General features: G+C 45.8%; 1 protein-coding gene across 2 annotated transcripts; it reads right to left on the reverse strand.

Moving 5' to 3' along the window:
• Positions 1 to 500: 500 nt before the first annotated feature.
• Positions 501 to 23194, reverse strand: LOC135908989 (phosphate-regulating neutral endopeptidase PHEX-like). Of its 2 annotated transcripts, none has more exons than XM_065440852.1 (3): positions 22359 to 23194; positions 4083 to 5803; positions 501 to 1130 (listed from the first exon to the last, which is right to left on the reverse strand). In XM_065440852.1, the coding sequence occupies exons 1-3, from the start codon at positions 23127 to 23129 to the stop codon at positions 737 to 739; spliced, it is 2886 nt and encodes a 961-aa protein (XP_065296924.1). In that variant the 5' UTR covers positions 23130 to 23194; the 3' UTR covers positions 501 to 736. The 2 variants fall into 2 exon arrangements, with proteins under 2 accessions (XP_065296924.1, XP_065296923.1); XM_065440851.1 differs by lacking the exon at positions 22359 to 23194 and adding an exon at positions 13395 to 14228.
• Between the last annotated feature and the right edge of the window lie 865 nt (positions 23195 to 24059).

Genomic DNA, 24059 nt, shown 5'->3' on the forward strand with positions numbered 1-24059 from the left:
ATTAGTACATGACCGGGGTTGTTGGAGAAGTATGGGAGAGGCCTTTGCCCTGCAGTGGGCGTAACCAGGCTGATGGTGATGATGATGATGACTTTCCACACCTATTCCTTTCCTTTGTGACGCTTTCACCGCAACGTTCGCTTCAGCATGGGCATGTATACAGTTTACTGAAACCTTTATGTAGGAAGCAGCAACAGGTGCATCATTACTTAATTTGCGCCAAATGAGAAGACACGGCATCAACGATATATATTGTACAGTAAAAATGAACAGAAAAGAGCAGTTAAATTTTACAAATAAAAAATAGGCGAATAAGGGTAAGGGAGGCTGCAACGTTACAGCCACATCACGTTGTAGATATTTTGAGTATTCAAAACGTGCGTCAGCGTTCCATATCGCGACTTGCAAATAGAAAATTAAAACTACGATCAGGTGGCACCCGTCTTGTCTCAATTTCATTCTTTAAGATCTTCACACTGAATTTAGAGCACAACGAAGCCTTGCAACGAATATGTCATAGGTATTTACTTTTAAATGCTCAGAGAAAGAGAGAGAGAGCCCGTGATTTTTCACGTCAGTCGAGACACGAAATAATGCAGTACGTATGTAGTACATGGCTGGCGACGACATCGCTTTCGATGTTGCGCAGAAAACTGTATGTGTAGTGGCCACATGAAGGTGTGTCGTTCGATGTCACGTGAACGTCGTATCGCAGTCCATAGGAAGTGCCCGACTCTCACCCAAAGAACTTGCACTTCATCTTGGGGTTCATCTGAGACTCGGGCGGGCAATGAAATGCCCGGGCGAAGGCCTCCGAACTGCGCACCGCCTTGTTGCAGTCCACTGTGTGCGGACCCACGGCATCGGGTCGCGTGCAAGTCATGTAGCATAGCGTCATGAAGAACACCTGGTCTCCCGAAAAGCCCCCCACGATTCCCTGAAGAGCTTCGTCTCCCCTGTCGCTGACTGCACGGCGGTACGCCGCGTAGGCAACCTCGAGAGCGGGGATCTCGGGAAAGATGCTGGCCCTCGCGCCGGTTATGCTCTGGGTGTTGTCTCCGCCACTGCCGGCTTGCCCGTCAAGCCCTGGTAGGCAGCTGTCTCTCTCCTCGAAGGCCTTCGCGGAAGAGCTGCAGGTGGTTGAAGACATTGAAACGATACATCACGGCAGAAAAAAAATAATAATACTTTGCCGTTAACAGCGTGTGTTGCAGTGGTTATAGGGCGTTCTGCAGCTAAGGAGGAGGTCACGCGTATGGTTATCGGGCACGGCTGCGGCATTTTGCTGTAGACGAAATGAAAAACGCTCTCGCACATTTATACCGGGTGTGGTTTTCTTTAGATTATGCAGAAATATTTTTTTAAAATTCACCTGGGGTAGAAAGCATAATTGTAGTCATTGAGCTGGATTACTCAAGGAAGTGGACATTGCTTGCACGAGAAATCGCATTGCACAATCGACTAATTAGAAAACTTTCACTGATCGGGTTTCTCACTAAATACTTAGGTTTTACAACACTTGCCGAAATTTATGAACTTTAGCCGGTGCCCAAAACTCGTATCACCCTGAAAATTCAGTCTTGCCATTTAATCTGTAGCCGGTTAAATGGCAAGAGGTACCATCTTGGTCTGAATTTTCAGGGTGATACGAGTTTTTAGTACTTAAATCCCGAAGTTGGCGATAAAACACATTGGCGTCGCAGTTACGTTTGTGCTTCAATGTATAAAACGTCGTTTTAATAAAAATAGACGGGGAACAATACATTTTATCTCAAGTGTGGCGACGCATATTACGGCGCCATCGTCAACATTTGCTAACAGTGTGGGTATGACTTGCAAACCCACCGACTACAATTTTTGAATTTCGCTACTTTTCACTACCTCCTAATTTGCAATGTGTGTAGTAAATTAAATATTCTAAAAGTTACCTATTCATTTTCTTCGCGTGGAGTAATCCAGCTCAAGGAATACAATTTCGCTATCTGCCACAGGCGATGAAAAAAAAAAATCTGTATGCTGCAAAAAACAAAAACAAACAAGAACGCCACATATACAAGGTGCGTTTTATTGTAGCTGCAGCCAACTTTAAAATGTTGCCTGTGGCAGACAGCACAATTCTAATCATTAGTACCTGCCTTAGTTTCTTACCAGGTTTTGCGTTACGCTGCTAAGCATCAGGATGAAATCCCAGCCGTGGCTGCCACATATTGATGGGGGCGAAATGACACAATACCTGTCCACCCAGCATTGGGCGCACGTTCAAAAACCACAGGTGGTCAAAATTATTGCAGAGTCCCACCCTATGGCGTGCCTTATATTCCGATGCTGGTTTCGGTATTTAAAACCCCCGAAAACATCACTGTGTAATAACCTTTGACCTAAATCACAAGATGTGGTGGTCCATTACTACTACGAGAAATGAAAAAAAGATTAATTGAATAATTACCGTAATTACGCTAATTATCGTTTTGATTAATTTCTTGACACCACATATTTAAATCTACGAATAGTAGCTAGTGACTGTACTAAGGGTGTCCCACGTAATTTGAGCCACGAATTTAAAGATGAAAGGCGCGTCGGAAGCGAATGTAACCGAACGCATACTATTCGCCATAAACCATAGTTACTCAGACAATTATTTTCTTTTCCCCATAAATAACTAATTGATAAAGTCTAATTAGCCAAGTTATTAGATATTGACCGAGGACCCTAAGTATGATACGCAGATTCGTAGAGCACCTTCAGAAACCCCCGATCGAGTTGTGGTGTCCTTTACGATACGTCTCACGTAGTCCTTTTTTCCGGGTTGCGAAGAAAGCCCGCGAAATATAATAAAAAGCACGTGAAGGAGCGGTTGCTCAGTGGCATTGTGCTGCTCTCGAGACTGCGATCGGTGAACGAGGTCAGCTGCATCGTGACTGACGACGAGGAAGCGGCAGTGCGTTCCTTTATCTCATCGGCAGCGCTCGGCCAGCAGCACGCATTTTCGCCGTCATCCGCCGGGAGCCAACCTTGTTCACGGAACGCTCGCTTGAGAGCAGCGCGATACCACTGCGCAAGTGCTCCGTCACGTAGCTTTTTCCCTATTTCGCGGGCTTCCTTTGCAACCCGGAAGAGAAGACTACGGGAGACGTATCGTAAAGAAACAAATCCATCGGTAGTTTCTGAAGGTGCTATACAAATCTAGGTATCACACTTGGGGTTCTCCGCCAATAATGAAAAAGTTGGCGAATCAAACTAATCAGCTAGTGAGTTGTAGGGTAAAAACAAAATTGTCTATGTTACTATAGACTATTGCGAATGGTATGCGTTCGTTTCATTCCGCTCCCGACGTGCCTTTCAGCTTTAAATTCTTGGCTCAAGTTATCTGGGACACACTGTATATGCAAGGCATGCTGACATAAAAGGAATTCTGAGGTTGGCACAGGTTCCGACATATGCACCGTCAAACTTGCGGTAAGAATTCACTGTTGCTGCTCCCTACTTTTTTAACGCATTGCTGTTTTTGAACCACAGATGTAACTGGAACGATAATGCATCTGGTTGGAAACCATGAAAATTAATGTGTAGAAACTAACTTAGTGCTGAGAATTCATTCGTTAAGGTGCATGTGGCTTGCGAAATCGCCGGCTACAATATGCTCTGATAATTATAAATAAAAGTTATTTATCGTAGCTATGTTAATTGTTCAGTCAGATGCATTGATTTCTCTGCATTGAGAAATTTCTCTGCATTGAGATTTCTCTGCATTGAGATGCATTGAATTAACGCCTACTGAGTATTTCAGATTATGGGTTACAATTCTGCTGTTTGCCTATCTTAAATTTAAAACAAAATGGATTGCTTTTAAAACAAAACCCTGTATATTTACGCGCCCATTAAAGAACGCCAGGAGTTCAAGATCGATCCGTGGCGCTCCTGAACGGCGCCTCTTATAGTGCTAGTGCTGCCATGGGGTTTTTAACCAAATTAATGACTCAACGCATCGATCCGTAAATATGTAAGGTGTGCTTGAGGCCTAACGCGAAGAAATGAAAGGAATACTTGAATACCTATTTCCGCATCAATAACGGGAAGCTTACCCGGACAAAAAGAAGTCCCCGAATGTGCCGTTCGGGTGCCACCGCAGTCCCTGCCTGTCTACGGACGCGACCAGATTGAGTGCCATGGAAAAGCCCAGACCCCCGTAGAACATGGCCTCGGTCCCGCCAGGGTAGTACAAGGGCGGAGTAATGGCGCCCACGGCCACCTTGACGTCGCCGCTGGAGGGGTCATAGAGCACGTACGGTAGTGCGTAGTTGACCGCGAAGCTGAAGACGTCAATGTCAGCGTGCGGGTCATGCATCTTAGCAGCGCAGCGGCTCGTCTTCACCCAGTACTCGGCAAACGAAAGTTCAGTGCTGGGAAAATCGCTGTACATGCGCTCGAGCACGTCGTTTTCGAGGAAGCGCTCGGGGGGCCACAGCTTTAGTCGCGTCGAACGCAGCTTCTCGACCGCAAGCTTCCGGCTCTCAACGTCCAGCCATTGCGTTGCGTTGGCCGCCTCCGCAGCCGCTGACACCAAGTTATCGAAACCGGCTTTGACGGCGGCGCGCTGTGCTGGCGTGAAGCGCGACACGGAGCTGAGCGCAATCACCAGGAGCCGATAGGCGGCCTCGACGAATCGCTCGCAGAAGTACGGCCGATATGTGGTGATGCCCTGGTCGTACCGATTCTCAAGCAGCTGGATATCCGCTGCCGGAGCAAACAGCTGCACGCAGGACCAGGCGATCAGGGACAGCAGCTCGGTTCTTCTGTACGAAGACATCACGCTCGCCATAGTCCTGAAGAACTCTACGTCGCCGATGAAAACCTGGTCGTTGTGCTTCACGTCAGGCTCAAGCTCGGTCTGCCTGAAGGCACGTAGCCACAGCTTGGAGGCCAGCTGCGGAGTGAGAAGTCCTATTCGAGCGATTTGCACCAGAGCGGGTTCGATTACCGGAAGACGCCTAGTGTTCAGCAGTTTTCTGAAGACGTCACCTTCCATGACCATAGTCTTGTTGATAAACTTCTTGTCGATCCCATACTTAGTGTAGTTTCGGTTAAGGATGTAGAAAAACGTGGCCCAGTATTTCGCGTATCCGCCGGTGCTTTTGACTGTGAGATGCTGCTTATACAAAATTGGTATGAGGGAACTGGGCTCTAATATGAAACGCCAATTCGGTGAGGACAAGCGCATAGCGCGCACTTGGAAGAATAACGGGACCTGCCACTTGAATGCTAGCGTCATCAGTACGTCGAGGGCGCTGGTGTCATTTGGCGTGGGTTTCTCTGGCCAGGACAGTCTACATTCGTTGAGGAACTTCCAGAAGATGTCCAAGTTCGACCCGTACTGTGATCGGTTGCCCATGCAGGACTCGTACATGGCCAATGGTTTGTGGCCCACACTAATGCTTTTCGTCCCTTCGCTGAGTACGCTGTAGAAATGCGGAAACCACGATTTCCTTACATCATCCATGGCCGAGCTCGTGTACTCTAGGTAGCCTTTCGGAGGCGACCAAGCGGAGCAGACGTAAGCGCTAAAGTTGTGGCATGGATCGAGGTCGCGGTTTAGTCCATTAGAGAGGCGCCACGAGTGGACGAGGCAGTCCTCAGTCTTGCAGAACGGTGGCGAAGGTGGTGATTTGGCGCCTCGTACGAATAGAAACACAATGACGATTGTCACGGCCGTCGCGATCAGCATAAGGACGATCATAAGGGTGAGGTGCTGCACCTTGATTGACACACCTGTTGCAGTTAGGACAATCTGATAGCTGCGTGGAGCCTGCAAGCAAACATAAAAATAAAGAGGCATTTAGGCAGCTTCCCGCTAAAAATGTTATTCAAAATGCAGAGTGATCTGTCTACAGTGGCGACGTCCACCATCATCTCGGTGACGTAGTTGCGAATCGCCTTTATGTTGTGCGGATCGGCGATCGTCGCGCTGTGGCTATTCAGAAGTGTAAAATGTATCAGTCACCTTCATCGTCCAGCGAATCGGGCAAAGGGAACTTCACTGCGCTCCCACCAATCCACGAAGCTACGGCCGCTGTTCTTGCAGCCTAAGATACTCGTACAGACTGCCTTGGGTGGCGTGGTGCTTTGCAACCAAAGCTTTTGTCGAGTCTCTTTTCACGGTGACGTGCGCTGTTAACATTTACCTAATTACTCGGAAGAATGGTCCCTACGCTCCCGAATTTCTGACTAATGCCGCTGTGACAACTATACAAGGAAAGCTTTCATTTGTCCAGGGCGGCGGTGTGAGGTCGGAGCCCGGGCCCGACCCGTTTTTCGGACACTCCGCTCCCCCTTGTGCATATATATATTATACACACACACAACCTTTAATCACGTTCGCACTTGAAGAAAGTTCGTGTGACCTCAAAGAAGTAGTCACTCAAGTTCCAGCCTTACTGAGTAGTTACGAGAGCTCATTGAAGGAGGCAGTTTAACTTCACAGCCCGAGTCTCCCGGATGAGGCAAGCGACAAGTGAATTCACTTAATGAGGAATATATATATATATATATGTATTTTGCGCGTATTAGGTCGCACAGGTACACGTCAATGGTAAAAGCCATGTAAAGTCTTCTAAAAGTGTTAATAGACTTCGATGCAATCAAGAAATATTTTCCTGTCGGAAGTTCATATGAGCAGATAAACTGCAGCATTTATAAAACTTACACAATGCACAAGAATTATTGAACTCAACTTATAACTACAATTACTAGCACAAATCAATGCGACTCAACAACGCAAATGTTAATTAGAGCATGCCGTGTGCAATTGGCTTAATTTATTTTCCTTTGGATGAAGAAAGGATTATTGGATAATAGATTATCAGGCAGACGAATAAACAAGCATATTTGCACATCACTCAGTAAATACTGAAACAGCGAGATCCGAAAAGTGCGGAAGGACACGAGAGCAAGTAGGAAAAGCGTGGACTACTTTATTGAGCAGCTGATAAAGCATATATGATGAAAAAAATTCATAAGGGAAATGTACAGCATGAGATATATACTTTTAAATAGCGCAACGAAGCGCTTTTATTACGCAGAAGGCCCATTTATATTCCTGTGCATTTACTTTTTGCGTTTTTATAAGCGACATGGTTTGCTTGAAGCTTGCCTCTATTGCCTGAAGCTCTACTCACTGCGTCCTTGCCTTGTATTAACGCCTGATAACTTTTGCCAACTGAATACCTCATGAACGCCTTGCTGTAGAAGAGGCGCTCTGCAAAACGGGAGCTCTGGTACAGAACGGGTCAGATCTATGCGATAGCTCCCAACTTGTCTATTTAAGAAGGCTTAACGCCACGCAACATTCATGAAGCCGCATCGCTCCATTAAAACGAGAGCGAACGATTGTCCAAATTAATCGGTCATGCCCAATCAGTCAGTAAGAGCGCGCGTCTTCTAGTGTTTAGTGACCGCGCTTGGCTGTCCGTGCGTCTGATGAGCACTACATACGCGGGCCGCGCGCTTTATTTTCTTCGCCGCGTTGAAGCTTGTAATCCGAGATGGGTGGTCCTTTCGCGTGTGCTCTCTCCCCGCGCGCCTCGTGTTATGCTTCCGTTGGCGTTGATATACGGTGGCAAATACGCTTCCTTCTCAACGTGAGACGGGTAATGGTCAAGTACCGACAAGCGACATGCCCACAGTTGGCTCTGAGGTTGGCGCTCACGCGTGTTTTTAGCGGGTGGATACCAAGGTGGATACTGCGTCGTCCGCAGCCGCGGTAGAAGCGAGCTGGACGCGTGTTTTATATTTCTCGGTTCATCTGTCCACGTCTCTTCTCCTTATAAAGTACAAAAGCCATTTGAATGAGCGACTGTTGGTGCCAGAATAAGCACAAAATACTGAGCTGAAAAGGATGGAGGCTTGATAGGCATTATCTTCCCATGCGCTGAATGTTTGGCTTTGTTGGAGGTCACGTGAGCAAACCAGCGTTTTTTGAAGGAGAGGCGTAGCTGCGAATGACTGTGCGCGGCTAACCCTTACGCAGCCCGCGTGTCGTGTCTAATTGTCGGTAATAATTAGCGGGTGCGGTGGTTCAGGCCACGCTGGGATGGCTGCCAGCTTCATGCGCGCTCTCTTCGTTGCCGGGCTGTCTTATTGCGCCCCCAGTGTTGCAGATTGCGTAGTCCAAGAGAAAGTGGTAATTGGAGATATCGTTGATAGAGGCCGTGTTGTAGCGGACATAAAGGTAGACAGATGATGATCATAAATCTAATCTGCGGAGTCGCGAGGTGAATCGCGCGGCTGCACGAAGCTTTCGCCCCCGCTGGCGGCCTTCTTCATAATGCCGGCGTTTTGACAGTGCACGCGTTCATCCAGTGCGATATTTACAGGTTTAATTAGTGCGTGCATTACGCTAGGCTTGTTATTTTAATTAATAAATGAATGCTACCTACAATTTATATGGCCGATAGAATTAACGTATAGCTAGACTCGTGCAAGGACTGCACTATTCTGTCAAGATTTTAACGAGCCTTACATGGGACCGGCCATATGATCTAATTTTTCTAACTATATGCATGAAATTCGCCGTGCACTTCCGTGATAGCCTTCTCCCGCCATCTAGTAGCAACGCGAGAAAGTACACTGTGTGCGAAAATACGATCTTGAACGTGGTCGGAACCAGCGCACCGAACGCGATTGCTACTCGGTTGGATTAAACAAGTATATATATATATATATATATATATATACATATATATATATATATATATATATATATATATATATATATATATATATATATATATATATGTATGTATATATATATATATGTATATATATATATATATATATATATATATATATATATATATATATATATATATATATATATATATATATATATATATATATAGAAGGTCCAGTTGGTGGTGGGGCTCTTACATGGGTGCCGCCCTTACACGGATTTACATGGTAATAATTTTCCTTCCGGTAATTGTTTTATACTTCGCTATCACTAATACTACGTCGCCTTCAAGGCGAAACTGCAGTCTCTCTCTTTTTTTTTTCCTGCGAGTCCGGGTATAAGCGCTGCTGCGCAGTGGATCCGGTTTGGCCTCAGTTGGGTTTCGGATGGAATTATATATGTATTTATGACCTTGTCATGAAAGTGGCGATATTTCCGTCACTGATAAAAGTAAATTATTTGAACTATTTTTATTTAATGAGTGATTAGCATTGTCTATGGAAGGAAAAGCAATACTGATGCACGCATCATTCAAGTGCATTTCACACGGCACGGATGAAATGCTGTGGTGAAGGGGTCACTGAAGTCTGCAGGTTTCTTTCAGAATGAAAGAAAGCATGCAATATAATTTCAAGCGAGGTGAGCATACGGCAACAGATTTGTTGTCTATGCATAGACTATCCATGTCTTTAGAAATAATTGTTAGCTGGCTACCGCGTTTCTTGAATTATTATAACAAACTTTTTCCTTTGTATGTATTTAAATATACGGTGTTTGTACATGGTGCTCACACTCTCAATTAAGAAAAAGCTATTTGGAGTTATAAAGCACGGATGAGGTAGCCGCCGCTGGTGCTTCTAATGCGCTTGTCATCTTATTGGTAGGATTCACAGAAATGAAGCGAATGTATGGTTTAAAGCCTGTGAACGTCCGCGCCGACAATGATGCAGTAGGTTTTTCAACGGAGTAAAACTTTAAGTGAAAACTGAAAAGGAAACTCAAAAGAAAGGTCAAATGATGTGGGTAACAGAACCCCTGTCATGACACTTCATGGCGGCTTGAGAATATAGCGCGCGATCCTTGTCTGTCTACGCCGTCGGTGACCTGCTGGAAAGATGGGTTAAGGCATGTGCACCGAATGTGATACCCGCTCTTCCTTTTTTATCTCTAGCGTGACCAAAAATGCTTTGATGGACGTTAATGAGCTCTCGAAATTTTTTCAGTGAATAAATGGCTTCAATAAATGACACCCCTGCGCACTTGTGGTAATCTGTCAACGCGATTTCCTTTTTTTTTTTGGTACGAGTAAAAATTACAAATTTCGTGAAAGACGCGCTCTCTTCCCAGAAGTTACCTTGGTTTTACTTTTGTGTGGAAAATATTTAAAGCAAAATGTGCCGCACTAACCCGTGAGGAGTTTTTCAGTTGCTTAGCAATGTTTTTCGAACAGCCAAAATGCTCCAAACACTTTAATAGCACTACGTGCGTTGTATGTAGAACAGCACTGTTTGCCATAAAAATTAGAAAAATGGTTGCACGGAAGGGTGCGTTGCCGTTCAGCGTTAATTTTAAACGAAGCTGATGGGGATAAAAGAAAAGTCACAGATTAAAAAAAAACTGTTCCAGTGGGGGGGGGGGGGGGAAGAGGGATTGTGAGGGTCTTTTATACATGGCGCTTTAAACAAATGGGCGCGCTGGAACAAAATGGAAAATACCGTGAGCGTAGGCCACTGATCAGCATGCGGATTATATATGATGCGATGATTTTGTTATGGCAATTGCCCTCCTCCCTTCAGTACTAACAAAAAAGAAAAGCAAGCCTGGCTTCTTGCATGCGTTACCAAAAGCGTCTTGCTTCGCACACAACAGCGAACCACAGGAAGAGGACACCACAGAACAAGGGTGAAAGAAGTAGCTATGCGTGAAATTAGGCTGTCGAGCGAGCAGTTTCATTTTGCCGCGTCTTAGACAAGATGTCGCCTAGCGCGTTGCTGCAAAGATGGCAGATTGCACTTAACATTTCGAATGCCCTTAATTAAGTTTGCAATAACGAAACAGGAAAAATGTAACTGTTTTGATTAGCGTGCCCGTTCTGGTGGACATTTACCCGCTCTCCAAGAAATTGTTCATGCGAATGATTCTTGCAACAATGCAACAGCGAGCTTCTAGAATGCAAGGAAACGACCACTTATGTGAACGTTTCTTTTTTCTTTCAAGCTAGCTACATTTTTAAATATTTTTCTACTGCTCATAAAAACCTTCGGAATATTCTTTCGAAATTTGGTTGCTTTGATGTCGAATTTACTTCGCTACTTGTGGGATCATTTGTGGACACAGTGTGTGTATTGCTTCCACCATCTACGCGCACAGAGAAAATATTCATTTAAAATGGCTGTATGAGACGCAGACTGCTTCGATATTGAATATCAGTATTGACGCCACAACGTGAGCACATGCACTGTTGTAAGGGGGTCAAGCTAAAGAGACGGAGCGACGAGGCCTAAGATCCTCGTCAGCGGGGCACCGGGCGAATGCGCGCAAGAGACCTGCTACTTGCAACCACTGTTTACGTCGTCAGGTGTAATCATTGTACCTTAATAATTACTCATCGCCGACATCGGCGAAGGGCCATTTTTGTAACAACAAGAAACGTCATCTGTCTTGCTGTCGTTTCTTTTCTTGAAAAGTGCACGCTTGCTATTTTGTTGTCAAGAACACTATGCGACGGTGATAACACACGGGCGGTTTGTGTGACCGGGAATATCAGGCGGCCAGCGTAATATAGGAAAGAAAGGCACGAAAAGCAGTTTACCATTATATATATATATATATATATATATATATATATATATATATATATATATATATATATATATATATATATATATATACGCTCAAAGCGCCCAACTACGTTCAGCCTGCCAAGAGTACTGAAAGCAGGGAGACGCATAAGGCTATGAGATATAGTTAACTCTTCCATGGTACAAATAATGCCACCACTATGCTATAAGAAGCCCTGGAAGTTATTCTGATCTGCAGCCAGCCGATTCCCTGTCCTAACAAGATGACTATTGATGCAATGCAAGTAATTCCATCAACGTTCATAGCACCTGTTGCGACGAAGACAACCGCAACACCACCATTTTGATAGGCTGTGACTGCTTGTTAGGAGTGTAACATCATAAACAAGGTGAACACAACCGGCTCCGCGCAGAAGGCTGGCTAGACAAGAATCAGCTAAGTCCCTTACCTTCACCCCAACCACCACAGCAAACGACACGAACGATCATGCAAGCTGGACTGCTTCAATGTAATCGCAATGAGCTCGTCTAGAGGAAGATTAGTTGTGACTGTTGTCAAGAGACAAACGGAAAGCACGTACTATTACCAGATCAGCAATACCACGACTCAGCGTGAACTTCAGAAATTACATTGCCACCGACCAACTGGTGGAAACGACGGGATGGACGAACTCGGTTTGCGAACTTTGGTCATCGAGGACAAAACGGAAGTGTTCTAAAAAAGTGACGACCAACCGCACTCGAAACCACTGGGCATTGACAGAAGTTGGAAGCAGCACAACTGCAAGCGTTCGCGCGGACATACCGAGGCTACCGTTATGGAGACCGCATTTACTGCTGAAACAAATACCACGATCCCGAAAGAGCGCTCTCCGCTGGAGGCTAGTCCTGCGCCGGGGGCACTACCTAACCATTAGAAAGGCACTTAATTGAAGGAATACCACAGAGGCCATTACCATCTGATTCAGCAAGGAAACAATTCATTAAATGTCATTCTTCATTCCTGCTTCCTCCCTGCGTCCGTGTCTGTTCTGGGGGCGCACCGCGCGTTTTTTGTTCGCCTGTCGGCGACTATGCTGACCGCATCGTCAATACGAGAAAAATATTTCGCTTATTCACACGCATTTGAACCGGCAAGGCCTACGCAAAACTGCTCTCGTCTCTTTCATCATCATCATCAGCCTGGTTACGCCCACTGCAGGGCAAAGGCCTCTCCCATACTTCTCGAACAACCCCGGTCATGTACTAATTGAGGCCATGCCGTCCCTGCAAACTTGTTAATCTCATCCGCCCACCTATCTTTCTGCCGCCCCCTGCTACGCTTCCCTTCACTTGGGATCCAGTTCGTAACCCTTAATGACCATCGGTTATCTTCTCTCCTCACTACATGTCCTGCCCATGCCCATTTCTTTTTCTTGATTTCAACTAAGATGTCATTAACTCGCGTTTGTTCCCTCACCCAATCTGCTCTTTTCTTATCCCTTAACGTTACGCCTATCATTCTTCTTTCCATAGCTCGTTGCGTCGTCCTCAATTTGAGTAGAACCCTTTTCGTAAGCCTCCAGGTTTCTGCTCCGTAGGTGAGTACTGGTAAGACACAGCTATTATATACTTTTCTCTTGAGGGATAATGGATACCTCCTGTTCATGATCTGAGAATGCCTGCCAAACGCACCCCAGCCCATTCTTATTCTTCTGATTATTTCGGTCTCATGATCCCGATCCGCCCTCACTACCTGCCCTAAGTAGATGTATTCTCGTCTCTTTATCAATACAATATTGTCTTCGGAAATGTTGGACACAAAACTGTGAGGAACGGGATGAACGGGGGCAGGAGAGTGAAAAGGTGACAAGTAGTATGAAACTCACGCGATCCGAATCATAGTACGAGGTCCTCCGAGCTTCTGACTTGATTCGCTGGCCTTCGAGGTGTTCTTGGTTGATGGTGTTAAGTTCTTGAAGGACTGAGGACAACGAAGCGTGCTGGTGAGATAAACTCGCTTTGCGACTTGACTGGCTCACTTTGCGTCCATCTTGTCGCTCCGGCTGTCCTCCAGAGAGCGTCGGAGAGGACTCGGCCCTCTCCTTGATCGAGGTCGCGGACAGCATCTGGAGTGGATTCGCACCGCTGACGGCGCACTCCGGAGACTGAGCTGGCAGGGCGGTTTCACATTCTGGTTTGGGCGCCTGTTGGTCCTCCTGCTCTGGGAGCCGGTTGCTCTCTCCAGGCTTCTCCGTCGTCGGAGCAGTGGGAGTAGCAACGTGAGGTTCTACCGGACCAATGTCGGCGGCAGCGAGTTGATGCTGAGGCTCGCTGGTGTCTGAGGACTTGCGCTGGAAATCGGCGGCGAAAGACAGCCTCCGTTTGAGAGGGCTCTTCTCGCGTGGGGGATTTACTTCGTCCAGTTGAAGGGCGGTGGTCGTGGCTACCGGCAAGTTCGATTCCAGCGCGGCAATCGCGGAGCCTTTCGGATCTTTTTCTAGATCGGTATGGCTGGGTCGCCTGCGTGTTGCTTCGGACTTGCTGGAGGACGACGAGATGCGAGACGACACACTTCCACTGGAACTGGCGCTATGTTTGCGAGAGCGACGTCGCTTCTTTGTTCTCTTCTCGTCGGGAGCATCGTTGTTTGGGACCATATCGCTTGTTCTTTCGCGGCGATCCGCAGAGACGTTTCAATCCAGTAAAACCGAGGAAATTGGGGTGCGAGCCCTGGAACCCTCGTCTTCTTCTAGTGCTACCTCGTGGCGAGAGCAAATGGCGCGAGACCTCGCTGGCCATTTCTCACTGATTTCAGCGCTATATAATTTCGGAACCACAGCAAAACCAGGCTGTTAACAAAGGAAGTTTAGTTTTCATTATAACAATGATTAATTCCCTTTAATACGATTTCTATCGCAGATGCATACTTCCCCAAGGTTTTGTTCCATTAGTCGAAGGGAATTTAGAACTCCTAAGTTTTCATGGTTTCAGTGGTCCTTTCAAAGATGAATTTGTGCAAAAATGGCAAATCTGCGTCCTTTATCAGATTTTATTTCTAGTCGGCAGCAAAGTAAAAAAGTAAAGGATCACCGAATCATCGACGTTAAAGAAAGCAACGTCGACATACGTACATCGAGGGTGATGATTTCTTATGCATTAGTTTACAAAATTCCTATTTAAAATTATTAAAACTGATAACCTTCTAGTTTGCTTTCCTTTCGAAAAGCACACGTCAACAACTAAAAGAAATGCCCTTAACCTAAGTATGTCTAGCTTAATTCATTCTATAACTTCACGTATTGCCTCACATATACTTCATCCCCAAGTTTTCTCCCCCCCCCCCACCCGTTTAACCTCCGACTACTTGGTCAATTACCTGTAGTGGGCTCGCGCCATAATAAAGGAAGAAAGCAAGCAAGTCATTTCATTTATATGCCTTAAAGCCTGCGTCCTGCACATTTTGGGCACGTTAAATATGCCCGGTGGTCACAATTATTCCGGCGTCCCCCACGACCGCGTGCCTCATAATCAAATCTTGTTTGTGGCACATAAAACCCCATACTTAAGTTGATTTAAATGTTCGTTATATGCCTATGATCTTTCTCTTTCATTCTTTCTTAGAGTGCAGCGCTTAGGCACCCGTTCCTGTGGGGAGCATCGGCGTAACCGAGCGAACGTGCACGTAGAAGGATGAAAGAACCAACGCAGCGGCGGATAAAAGATGGCGAACGCGAATAGAGCGCGAGGAGGAAAGCGGAGAAGGCGGGTGCAGAGGACCATTGAGACGGAAAGCGGAGGAGAAGAGTATGGCGAAAGTGCGAGAAAAAAAAAGCGTAGTGCCGCATAAGACGTGCTCTTCGGCGATGATCACTACACGATGGCACGAGAGTAGCACGCGTCTTCTGGGATAATCTGTGTGCGGCGGCTGCTGTCAATCGCGCCCTCGCATCACCCAGACGCTGCCTCTCGCAATTCTGCGATAAACGAGGCAGTCGCGCCACATTTCGCTCCATTTTCAAAGTGCCGCAGGAGACATATAGACCGCGCCAACCAGTATATCACGGAATGAAAGCACGTATACAGCTCCGCTCAAATTTGGCGTTAACTAGTATCGCAATTGTAGGTGAATTTTGTCGTACTCGCTATTGACACATTTTGTCTTTATTTCGTATAATCTGTGTTACGCGCAATTACGTCGTCCTTCTGTTCCTTTGCGTCGACACTTGGTTGACCGTTTCTTTTTTCGCGTTTGACAGTCTGCAATGCGCTACTCGCCTCGCTTTTCTTGCTCATCTTTCACGCTACCGCAAGGCATAAATCCTATTAGCCCTGAAAGTTTGCTGCTTTTTGAAAACACGCGTCACAGGCACGGCCGGGTGACTCTTTGCAATCTCGGCTACTCCGACCCAGTTCTGCGCCGTCTCAAACTGTAGTGTCACGGTAGATGCTCCCTAAGGGAGCACAGTACGCATATTTTCGCAATTTTTTTCAAACGCTAAGCGGTAAAGCAAGTCATCGCGCGCGCAGGAGCCCAACTTAGAACAGCATCTATTTTTTTATTTTTTTTTTATTTTGAATACTTTCTGGTCCCAAAGGCACTACAGACAGGAGTCGAGAAGAAATAGTAAGGCGTGCAGGCAACAAACAAACCCAAATATTACAAGGCGTCTTGTAAAGCGATCTCGAACTTGTGGTCATCAGCTATGCCGGCGATTGTGGAGGGAAGGTGCTTCCATGCGACACTTGTTCTAGCAACAAAAGTCATTGCACAATTTTGTGCGACAAGAAGGTAGCCCCACCTTGAAGCGATGATCGGTCCTTGAAGATATGTAATGAGGTAGAGGAAACAAAACATCCTTCATCTCGATGTTATAGTAATAGATTTTATGAAAAAGGCTACGGCGAGATGACTTTCGACGCAACGAATGGTCGGGCAAGTTTAGGTTTTTTTTCAGAGATGTGACACTGGAATGACGTAAATAATTTGACAAGATGATAAGTTTGAATGAGTGTAGTCTGAGTAGGATCCCATATGGCGCATGCAGGAATGCATTTAGAACGTACCAAAGTTTTGTAAAGTGTTAGCTTCAGGGACGATGGGGCATCAAAAAAGTTTCGACGCAGATAACCAAGCATGCGATTGATGTTGTCAGTTACATATTCTACATGCGTATTCCAGGATAGATTAGAAGAAATGTGAACACCAAGGTATTTCTAGCTGTCGATAGGTGGTAATGGAATATTATTTAGCCAGTAAGTACGCGGACAATGATTAGTGCTGTGGCGAGAAACGTACGTACTTTTACATTTCGTTGTATTAGGTGTCGTGAGTCATTGACTGCACCATTCAAATACCCTATCTAGATTACGTTGCAGATTGAGATAATCGTCATGGTTAGTAATTTTCTGGTAAACCACACAGTCATCTGCAAACAGGCGGATAGTTGAGAAAGAAAGCCAAGTAGGAAGATCATTAATATAAATCAAGAAGAGCAGAGGGCCCCAAACGGTACTTGCGGGACACCAGATGTTACGGCAGGATTCGGGTCAATGCGTGAGGGGTTGGGTCAGAGCAGCGTTGCAATGTTTGCCATAGGCTGACCTAGGTTTGCATAAGCAGCTGAGTACAGCTAATTAAGCCTCAAGGTCAACTGTAGAGCAGCTTTCAGCTTTTGTCAAAGAATCGGGGGCACAAATAGAAGATTAGTGGGGGATACATTCCTCATGCAACCTGAAATGTTTGCTGTAAAGGTGGTTCACAGCTGCTAGAATGTCATCGCACATCTTGGTAGTGATAACGAGTCGGTAGCTGCGTACAACAATGCCCTGTTCCGTGTGTAATGAGGATATCTACAGGGGCTTGTTTTTACGGCATATCTTATTTTGTTGTAGTGCAAGCTGAACAAGGACAACAGAAAGCGTTGTGTGTGTCAGATGTGCCTTTCTGTTGTCCTTGTCCAGCTTGCGCTACAACAAAATGAGATGTTCCGTGCATAGTTCATCCCGTAAATCCAAGGAGCTGCGTAACTGCCGAATGGCGTCAGCTTCCTGTCGGGCCAACTTGTGTTTGTATTACAGCGAAGCTGTCTATGGCTACCCTCCGGAAAATCGTGGCGCGAATATTAAAGGCCTTGCGGCAAAGCCAATTCTCTTGCGAATGCTCTATAGCTTTCAATCTAATCTATGTACTTGGGAAAAATAATTGTACTGAAAAATGACGCTAAGTTGACTCCATCAATAAGCCAAGTTTGATTTACTTGTCAAAATTAGTTCGTTCGCTTTGAAGTTGTAAACAATACAGAATTCCCGCCTGCTGTCAATACATGGGCATCTACGGAGGGAGTATGGTGACAGAAAACGGCCGTAATTTTTGTTTTAAGAAAACTCTCCCGACACAAATTATGTTACGCGTGCCCGCGTAGACGACGCCAACATTAGGCCGAGTTTCATTAACTTTTCACATTACACATTTCACAGTGAAGCAGCAAACATTGTAGAATTTCCGTCTGCTGTCAATACATGGGCTTCTAAGGAAAGGAAACGGACAACCGCATGTTTGTCTGCTAGAATAAAGCTCTAGTCCTTCGAAAATTCATTCACCTCATTAAGTAGGAAATACGCTCATTTGCTAATTAGAAAAAAGGTGTTTTGTTTTGTGGAATTTTTTGAACTGTGCCCCGGTCAACGCACATCGTCGCTTGCGTCGAGGCACTGTTGAACGGCCACCTACGCATAAACGACGCTCCGTCGCAGTGGTGTCAACAACACCTGCGTCTTAATAGGGGCGTCGTATGAGCCCTTCGGTGGAAGCTGTGTGTATGTATGACGAAGTGCGCGACGTAGTGCACGCCTGATATGGCGACAAAGGAGAATTTTTGTACCATTTCGCTCCCCCGCTGGCTATGGGAAGGCCACGCGTGATAAAAGAAAGCGCAACTAAAGAGAAAGAGACAAGACAACAAGTGATTATGTATTCATTTGTATTTGACGTAAATGACATGCACACAATTAGATGTACAGTTGCATACTAACAAAACTCTGTACCGATATAACTGATACCACCATAGCAGCTGCGCTGGTCGACCACCATCACAGGAAGGAATGCCTCCTCAATATTATTGGCGAAGTTGATGCATGGCCGGTTGTTCGGTTTCTCGCAAAGCTTTATTCAGGCGCTTGCCTAAAAGCGGAAGATTCGCCATGGTATTGTACAATTTTCCTGCGGATTCACTCAAGATTGGTAAACTCGGAAAACGGTATAACAAGTCTCAAACCAAATAGTCTTTCCCTGACCTGTATTTCACAGCTAGGCGACACCTTTGCAGTTTGAGGCTCATGCGATGAATTTGAAGTGGGTGCTGACACAATGGTTTATTCAAAATTATCTCGAGTGGTTTGTGATCAGATTCCGCTGCGACCTCCGGCTACCAGGACCAGTACTGCTGGAATTTCTCGTAACTATATGCGACCGCTAGCATTTTTATATTTGTGCATATGTATGTTGTGATTTCGAGAGAGACAACGATGAGTGCGCTAGTGGCTGACCATTTTTAATGATCAAAGCGCCGAATCCGTTTTGACAGGCGTCTACGGATGGCGTGATAGGCTAGTCTTTCTGGCAGTGAGCCTGAACTGGAGCTTTTGCCAAGGTCTCCAGAAAAGCTTTGAAAATAGTCTGGTATAGGTCTTCGCAGACCTTCGCGACGTCCTCTTTTCAAAAGAGTTCGCGGAACGCAGCTGCGATCACCGACAAATGTGGAATGACCTGTTATCATCATCAGCAGCCTGGTTACGTCCATTGCAGTGCAAAGGCCTCTCCCATACTTCTCCAACTACTCCGGTCATGTACTAAATGTGGCCATGTCGTCCCTGCCAATTTATTAGTGTCATCCGCCCACCCTAACTTTCTGCCGCCCCTTGATACGCTTCCCTTCCCTTGGAATCCAGTCCGTAACCCTTAATGACCATCAGGTATCTTATGTCCTCATTACATGTCCAGCCCGTGCCCATTTGTTTTTTCTTGATTTCAACCAAGATGTCATTAACTCGCGTTCGTTCCCTTACCCAATCTGCTCTTTTCTTATCCCTTAACGTTCCTCCATCATTCTTCTTTCCATAGCTCATCGCGTAGTCCTCAATTTAAGCAGAACCCTTTTCGTATGCCTCCAGGCTTCTGCCCCGTACGTGAGTCCTAGAAGACACAGGTGTTATACACTTTTCTCTTGAGGGATAATGGCAACCTCCTGTATTCCCTTACCACTTCCAGTGCCTCGATACCTATCGTAGACTGCTGTTCTCTTCCGAGACTGTCAAACATTACTTTAGTTTTCTTCGGATTAATTTTTAGACCCACCTTTCTCCTTTGCCTCTCCAGGTCAGTGAGCATGCACTGCAATTTGTCCCCTGAGTTACTAAGCAAGGCAATATCATTAGCGAATCGCAAGTTACTAATGTAGTCTCAATTAACTCTTATTGCCAATTCTTCCCAATCCAGGTCTCGGAATACCTCCTGTAAACACGCTGTGAATAGCATTAGAGATATCGTCTCTCCGTGTCTCACGCCTTTCGTTGTTGGGATTTTGTGGCTTTCTTTATGGAAGACTACGGTGGCTGTGGAGCCGCTATAGATGTGCTCCAGTATTTTTACGTACGGCTCGTCTACACCTTGATTCCCCGCAATGCCTCAATGAGGTTTCGACTGAATCAAAGGCTTTCTCGTAATCAATGAAGTATATATATATATATATATATATATATATATATATATATATATATATATATATATATATATATATATATATATATATATATATATATATATATATATATATAATGGTTGGATATATTCCGCACATTTCTCAATCACCGGGTTGATAGTTCTCATGATCGTTTGATATCACCTGATCTATTGATATCACTTGAAATTTTATTTGTGACAGGACGTACAAAAAACATTACTCTTTTAAATTTAAGCTGTTTGAAGCAAATTCACCTGAAACGCCGAAAAGTTTTATATTGTGAGAACAGAACACGGGCAGTCGCGACGGAATTCGCCCTTGTGAAAGCTACGTATTTATGCAGAAATCGAAATGCAAATCGTTGGATATTGTGAACGACGTGGTGCGACATCTTCAGCGTCAAAAGTGGAAGAACTTTAGCAACATACTAGCCTGTGACGGCTCTTTGGGATCGGATGTAGTTCTTCATTCAGCGGTGGACAGCTTGTGTTCACCAGAAATCTGTGGCAAGACGATACGTAGTCGTTTTTTACGTTTTGCACATAAAACATAAAGGCATGTTATGCACCTGCATATCTTCTGGAACACTATTCACGTGTATTTTAGATCATGCAAACATCGATGCAGTTACAATAAAGCTCTGTATTTGCAGCAAGTTGATGTGATCGGCGTCGTTCTTTCACGCGGCCTATGGAGCAGTGCCGAATATATATATATATATATATATATATATATATATATATATATATATATATATATACATACATACATGTATTCGGCACTGCTCCATAGGCCGAGTGAAAGAACGACGCCGATATATATATATATATATATATATATATATATATATATATATATATATATATATATATATATATATATATATATATATAGATAGATAGATAGATAGATAGATAGATAGATAGATACACACGCTAAAAGGGCCCAACTACGTTCAGCCTGCCAAGAGTACTCAAAGCAGGGAGACGCATACGGCTATGAGATATTGTTAACTCTTCCATGGTACAAATAATGCCACCACTACGCTATAAGAAGCCCTGGAAGTTATTCTGGTCTGCAGCCAGCAGATTCCCTGTCCTAACAAGATGACTATTGATGCAATGCAACGTAATTCCATCAACGTTCATAGCACCTGTTGCGACGAAGGTAACCGCGACGCCGCCATTTTGATAGGCTGTGACTGCTTGTTAGGAGTGGAACATCATAAACAACGTGAACACAACCGACTCCGCGCAGAAGGCTGGCTAGACAAGAATCAGCTAAGTTCCTTACCTTCACCCCAACAACCACAGCAATCGACATGAACGATCAGATAAGCTGGACTCCTTCAATGTAATCGCAATGAGCTCGTCTAGGGGAAGATTACTTGCGACTGCTGTCACGGGAGAAACGGAAAGCACGTACTATTACCAGATCAGCAAGACCGCGACTCAGCGTGAACTTCAAAAATAACATTGCCACCGACCAACTGATGCTAACGACGGGATGGACGAACTCGGTCTGCGAACGTTGGTCACCGAGGACAAAACGGAAGAGTTCGAAAAAAGCGACGATCAACCGCACGCGAAACCACTGGGCATTGACAGAAGTTGGAAGCAGCACAACTGCAAGAGTTCGCGCGGACATACCCAGGCTACCGTTATAGAGACCGTATTCACTGCTGAAACAAATACCACGATCCCGAAAGAGCGTTCTCCGCTGGAGGCGAGTCCTGCGCCGGGGGCACTACCTAGCCATTTGAAAGGCACTTAATTGAAGGAATACCACAAAGGCCATTAGCATCTGATTCAGCGAGGAAACAATTCATTAAATGTCATTCTTCATTCCTGCTTCCTCCCTGCATCCGTGTCTGTTCTGGGGGCGCACCGCGCGTTTTTTGTTCGCCTGTCGGTGACTATGCTGACCGCATCGTCAATACGAGACAAATATTTCGCTTATTCGCACGCATTTGAACCGGCAAGGCCTACGCAAAACTGCTCTCGTATCTTTATAACTACACTATTGTCTTCGGAAATGTTGGACACAAAACAGTGAGGAACGGCACGAAGGGGGGTAGGAGAGTGAAACGGTGACAAGTAGTATGAAACTCACGTGATTCAAATCAAAGTACGAGGTCCTCCGAGCTTCTGACTTGATTCGCTGGCCTTCGAGGTGTTCTTTGTTGATGGTGTTAAGTTCAAGAAGGACAGAGGACAACGAAGCGTGCTGGTGAGATAAACTCGCTTTGCGACTTGACTGGCTCACTTTGCGTCCATCTTGTGGCTCCGGCTTTCCTTCCGAGAGCTTCGGAGAGCCCTCGGCCCTCCCCTTGATCGAGGTCGCGGACAGCCTCTGGAGTGTATTCGCACCGCTGACGGCGCACTCCGGAGACTGAGCTAGCAGGGCGGTTTCACCTTCTGGCTGGGGCGCCTGTTGGTCCTCCTGCACTGGGAGCCGGTTGCTCTCTCCAGGCTTCTCCGTCGTCGGAGCAGTGGGAGTAGCAACGTGAGGTTCTACCGGACCAAAGTCGGCGGAAGCGAGTTGCTGCTGAGGCTCGCTGGGGTCCGAGGACTTGCGCTGGAAATCGGCGGCGAAAGACAGCCTCCATTTGAGAGGGCTCTTGTGGCGTGGGGGAATTACTTCGTCCAGTTGAAGGGCGGTGGTCGTGGCTACCGGCAAGTTCGATTCCAGCGTGGCAATCGCGGAGCCTTTCGGATCTTTTTCTAGATCGGTATGGGTTGGTCGCCTGCGTGTTGCTTCGGACTTGCTCGAGGCCGATGAGCTGCATGACGACACACTTCCACTGGAACTGACGCTATGTTTGCGAGAGCGACGTCGCTTCTTGCTTCTCTTCTCGTCGGGAGCATCATTGTTTGGGACCATGTCGCTTCTTCTTTCGCGGCGTACTCCAAAGACGTTTCAATCCAGTGAAACCGAGGCAATTGGGGTGCGAGCCCTAGAACCCTCGTCTTCTTCTAGTGCTACCTCGTGGCGAGAGCAAATGGCGCGAGACCTCGCTGGCCATTTCTCACTGATTTCAGCGCTATATAAATTCGGAGCCCCACCAAAACCAGACGGTTAACAAAGGAAGTTTTATTTTCATTAGAACAATGATTAATTCCCTTTAATACGATCTTTATCGCAGATGCATACTTTCCCAAGGTTTTGTTTCATTAGTCGAAGCGAATTTAGAACTCCTAACGTTTGATGCTTTGAGTGGTCCTTTCAAAGATGCATTTGTGCAAAATGGCAAATCTGCTTCCTTTATTAGATTATATTTCTAGTCGACAGCAAAATAAAAAAGTAAAGGATCACCGAATCGTCGACGTTAAAGAAAGCAACGTCGACATACGTGTATCGAGGTTGATGATTTCTTATCCATTAGTTTACAAAATTCCTATTTAAAATTATTAAAACTGATAAGCTTCTAGTTTGCTTTCCTTTCGAAAAGCACACGTCTACAACTAAAAGAAATGCCCTTAGCCCAAGTATGTCTAGCTTAATTCATTGTATAACATCAAGTGTTGCCTTACATATACTTCATCCCCAAGTTCTCTCCCCACGCCCCCACCCGTTTAACCGCCGACTCCTTGATCAATTACCTGTAGTGGGCTCGCGCCATAATAAAGGAAGAAAGCAAGCAGGAGGAGGAGGAATAAACATTTATTGTAGAAACAGCACCTTATGATGGCCGGGCCTAAGCCTCCCACGAAGGGACGTCGAGGGCTTGCCTCGCCGCGGCCTCGCGGGCGTGCTGGGTCGCCCAGCAGGCACGTACCCAGGGGGGGGGGGCCCGGGGGGGCCCGGCCCCCC

Source organism: Dermacentor albipictus, chromosome 2, assembly GCF_038994185.2.
Source record: "Dermacentor albipictus isolate Rhodes 1998 colony chromosome 2, USDA_Dalb.pri_finalv2, whole genome shotgun sequence".
NCBI classification, from domain to species: Eukaryota; Metazoa; Arthropoda; class Arachnida; order Ixodida; family Ixodidae; genus Dermacentor; species Dermacentor albipictus.